Raw genomic sequence first — 5,114 nt, forward strand, 5'->3', positions numbered from 1 at the left:
AATAATTTTGCCTCACCAGCGAGTAGCCAGCCTACTTTTTTTTTAAGAATCCACCTCGTTACTAAGCTTTCAAATTTAAACGAAATTTTTGGGCAATTAATTCTGATTCCGCAAAGCTTTCTACTAAGAAAATATACTGTTTACAGCTGACTTTTATGTATGTATGAAATGAAAAAAAACATGCCTTCGTAGGAAAATGTGTACACAATTTCAACCAATGAGATCCAATGTAAATTCCGATGCGATTCTCCTATTGGCTCAATCAGACATTCCCTCTCTTTCTTAGTACCTTTATTATAGAACCTATGTGAAGCTCCCATTAACTAGTGGATAGCGAGATCTAAATGAACAGACAAAAACCTTACTACTTTATATAATAGATTAAATGACAATTCTACCATGTTTAGACATAAACTCTAGCTAACTATGCATATGTTTTTGCTATTTCCCTTTTTGTACCCATAAGCTATAACCCAATCCTTGCGGGGGTATCTTACATCTTACTTAACCTAACCTAACTTTATTTTTATTATAGATGCCAAGGAATAGGATAAATGGCAATTCTAGCTTTTTTTTATAACTTATTCAACAAAATTTTACTGTTCTGTTCTTTCCCTTTTTTTACTATAACCCAATCCCTGCGGGGATATCTTACCTAACCTAACCTTACTTTATTTATAGATGTCAAGAGAGTATGTTGTGTGTGGTGCCTGACATATCAGCATTTAGAAATGGATGGCAGTGGGTCAGACAACCAACCCAGGTATGTGTACATTCACAATTATGATAAACAAAATTATACCCCTTCAGTAGATTAGAATTATTGGACACTGACAAGTTTGAACACTGCTAGATTATAAGTTCCCAAAGTTTTAAAGGTGTATATTAAACCTTGGGTACCAGTAAAATAAACAGTCAAATGTCCCCTCCCTTTATTCAACACGTATGATCTTAGTTGGGTGGGGAGGTATCAAGCTCGAATTGTTGGTTGAAAAGTTTAAACACTATTAGTTAAATCCACCTAATTAAAGTACCCAAAGATTTGAGCTATTAATGGGATTTCTTGATTATAAAACTTTGAGTACCAGTGTAATTTACAGTCCAATATTCCTTACCTCCCCCAGCTCTCTTTCTAATGATTTGGAAAGGAGGTGTCTCCAAAACTTTGGGTACCAGCATAATTTACAGTCCAATATCCCCTCCCTCTCCCAGTTTTTTTTCTAATAATTTGACTAATTTTTACAAAATTTTCAGGTGCCTGTCAGTTTGGTCCGCAACGACGGAATAATCTACGCAACAGGGCTGACCTTCACGTACACACCAGAGCCAGGGCCACGGAACCACTGCACAACCGCCGATGACATTATGCGCCACCAGATCGACTACACCGGCGGCGGCGGTGGCCAACTGCCGGCCATGTAAACCGCCATTATTTTGTGCCTCAAAAAAAGGACAAAAAATGACGTTTTTTTCGGCGATTTTCATCAAATATTATAAATATGACCGTTTCTATTAATTTTATTATACAAAAAGTGTAATAAAACCTAATCATATCAAGACAATCCTACAAAAAAAAAAGCCTACACAAGTTACAGGAGAGGCAGACAAAGTGATATAATTGTCCTATCTCTTTGAAACTTGAATAAAAATTGTATAAATTGTACCTACTGAAGAAGTCACTCATGTAAATATCAACACCAAATTCATTAAAAAATAATAATAAGTTATCCAGTATATTAAGGGGGTTAAAAATCCTTAAAACCCTCTTTATATAAAAAAAACGCTTACCTATATAAAAAAGCTGTGAAAATATAAAGAAGGACCAAAATTTATTATAAAATTATAATTAATTTCTTACACATACTTATAGTGATAATTATTTAATAAAAGCTTAAAAATTGTTTTATAGCCAAAAATATGTAAAAAAAAATCTACCATTTTTTGAAAGGCTGTCCAAAAAATCATGTAAAAATCACCAAAGTGAGCTTTTTTAGAGGCCTAAAAGTTATGTAAAAAAGGCTGATTTTTCTTTTTTTTCTCATATAAAATGTCACTTAATATGAAAGACATAGCAATGGCATTTAAATTAAACTTATTTTTATATTTCTATTATAATTATAATTAAAGCATTTACTTAAAAATGTACTTATATCATTATCTAGTTACTTAATTCATATTTAATAAAATTCATATTCTTTACCTAGTAATTATTTTTGTATTTTTTTTGTTTTTTTTCTTGAATGAATTATTTGTTATATTAATTAAATATATTGTGTTAATTATGAAAAAATTGGTATTATGAAAAAAGATGTACAAATAAAATATTTCTCATCCAATTTTTTACGTTTTTTTTTTGTAGCGAATTGTCCTATTAAGAACAGGGAGTGAGATACACCCCCTTAGGCAAAATTAAGGGGATAAGTTGGTGTCCACCCCATTGTCAAGGGTGTAGGGGTGATCGGCTAAAAATATTACACCCCCCTTAAACTTTAAATTTTTTTTCTTCATAAAATTGCGTTTTCATAGACGCTTTTTTGGGGGGTTTTGGGACAACAAGAGGCGTGGATCAACGGGGTTGCCAAAAATCGTAATGGGGGTGTCAAAATTTCGAAGTGCACTGGCAAAACCCTCTACACGCCACTGATTTGGAACAAGGGCATGGAAACTGAACCTGGAGGCTAATTCAAAAATATCAGCTTTAGGAAGATTATCATCTTTAATACAATGTAGAATGATGCCTATCTGTCCGTCCTTGAAGATCTCGGTAACCACTTAACGTATTGGATTCTACTCTTCAGGAATATACCTAATGGTCCTGTGGTGATTTAAGGATATTTTCTTGGAGCTTGGGACACCCCCAAAAATAAAAATCCCCCCCCCCACACCAATTTAAAATCAGTGGTTGCAGCACCAGAGGTACTTAATTTTTTTTAAATTACCTTTTGCGACGAAGTCCCTAGAGGCTAGAGGCGAAGCCGCTAGTAATAATATAAGGAGGGAGATTTGTAGAAAATTAAGCAAAATTATAAAGCAACCTATCACACCCGACCCCACGGCTTATTAGGGTAGAAAATAAACGTGGAAACATTGTACTGGGACCTTATGATGAGTTCTGAAAATGCTTTCCCAAAAATTGAAAGCTAAAGAAGCTCACTATTGTTGAAAATTTCAAATAACGTTAATTCCCCTTCCATCCCCTCACCACCTTTTGAATAATACTGAACTGACCAAAAAATACAGGAAAAATAGCAACCCAAATTGACGATAATTTACCTATACTGTTTATAATTAAGTTTTAAAAGGTTAGATGAGTAAGACGACCTTTGGTCACTTCTACATTAAATTGATAAAATGGATAAATTGATATCGTCTATACATGGATATTATGCCAGAGAAAACATTTGTAGTCAATTTAGGTTGGTTGCGTCATTTATTGGTTAGTTCATTCATCCAGTTGGAGGGAAAGGGATGTATCAATGGGAGGTTTTATCCAGCTATTCTTATTAAGTTTAATGAGTAAGACGACCTTTGACCTCTTCTTCTACATTAAATTGATAAAATAGTAATTTATATCAATAGAATTAGTACCTTAATTTTTATATCGAATATACGTGGATATTATGACAGGGAAAACATTTGTAGTCAATTTAGGTTGGTAATATGGACATCTTTTATATTGGTCAGTTCATTTATCCAGTTGGAGGGGAAGCGATGTATAAATGGGAGGTTTTATCCAGCTATTCTTAATAAGTTTGATGAGTAAAACGACCTTTGTTCACTTCTTCTACATTAAATTAATAAAATAGTAATTGATATCGAATATACGTGGATATTATGACAGGGAAGAAATGTTGTCAATTTAGGTTGGTAACATGAACATCATTTATTAGTCAGTTCATTCATCCAGTTGGAGGGGAAGGGATGTAGAAATAGGGGTGATCGTCATTTTAACCAGCTATTCTTTAAAAATTTGATGAGTAAGACGACTTTTTGCCACTTTTCATTTACTTTAGAGAATAGGAAACACAGATACAAAGGGCTAAGACAATGGCCGATAAATGGATGTACAGTGTATTATCCCCAATTTAAAGCACAAATTACTCCTTCTGTAGATTACAATTAGTGGTTGATACATTTGGACACTCGACTTAATAAAGCAACTAATCAAAATTCATTAAAAATCGGAAAACGTTATTGCAAAACTTTGGAGACTGGTGTTATAAACAACCCATTGCCCCCCCCCCCCCTCTCTCTCTCTGATACGAAATCAATATTTTCTGCTGTGATTCTATCAACATAATACAAGAGTAATTTTCCTCACAATAGTAGTAAAGCCTCATATTACCATAGGAAAACACTACCCCCCCCCCCCTCCCCCCCAGAAATAATATCATGATTTATCGTATCGTATTGTAAGCTAGCTTTCTATGAATATTAAAATGAAAAAGTGAAAAGATTAAAACCAGTTTTGTTAGCCCTGAGGGGGTTTAAATAGACATTCTGGTTATGAATATAGATTTGCTACACTTCCTAAACTGTACAGTTAAGTTGTTGGATAAATAAATTAACTATAAAATTTATCCATTGTTTACAAACAGACCTGACCTAATTGTAGAAAACCTTTTAAAAATAACACTTCATGGAACTGCTAAATTTGGTTTGAATACCTACATAACTTTTAAAGGTGACATTAGCTTAAAACTCTGTTAGTTTTCTCATGAAATAATTTTGTGCTTCTATCCGTCCTGAAAGTTATCCCTACCTAATAAGACATGTTAGTTAAATTATATAAACCAGCCATGTAAATTCCAATTCACTAATGATAGTACTGAGCTGTATCTTTAAATCATTTTAGTGGTGAGCCAGATCGCGGTTAGCCAACTTTCCACCAATGAGAGCACAACATTTTATGAAATGCCGCGCTGTGATTGGCTGAAATTCGGCTCACCCCGATCTGGCTCACCACTAAAATGATTTAAAGATCCAGCTCTGATAAACTCTAGTTATATAGTAACTGTGCGCTTCTTATAATAAATATATAATACAATTCAATAAAAAAGCATATTCAGTACATTAATGAAAAAGTTCAAATATTTAAAAAAAAAAGGTTAAAA

General features: G+C 33.4%; 1 protein-coding gene across 3 annotated transcripts in view; it reads left to right on the top strand.

Moving 5' to 3' along the window:
• Su(H) (recombining binding protein suppressor of hairless) overlaps positions 1 to 2,336 on the top strand; it is a 57,929-nt gene extending 55,593 nt beyond the window's left edge. For all 3 annotated transcript variants that reach the window (XM_080147213.1, XM_080147211.1, XM_080147212.1), the window contains 2 exons: positions 682 to 763; positions 1,255 to 2,336. In XM_080147213.1, the coding sequence (XP_080003339.1) occupies positions 682 to 763; positions 1,255 to 1,422 (250 nt within the window). In that variant the 3' untranslated portion in view covers positions 1,423 to 2,336. The remainder of the gene's footprint in view (positions 1 to 681; positions 764 to 1,254) is intronic.
• The last annotated feature ends 2,778 nt before the right edge of the window (positions 2,337 to 5,114 follow it).

This window comes from Acartia tonsa, chromosome 14, assembly GCF_053477335.1.
Source record: "Acartia tonsa isolate MP-2025a chromosome 14, ASM5347733v1, whole genome shotgun sequence".
Lineage (NCBI taxonomy): Eukaryota > Metazoa > Arthropoda > Copepoda > Calanoida > Acartiidae > Acartia > Acartia tonsa.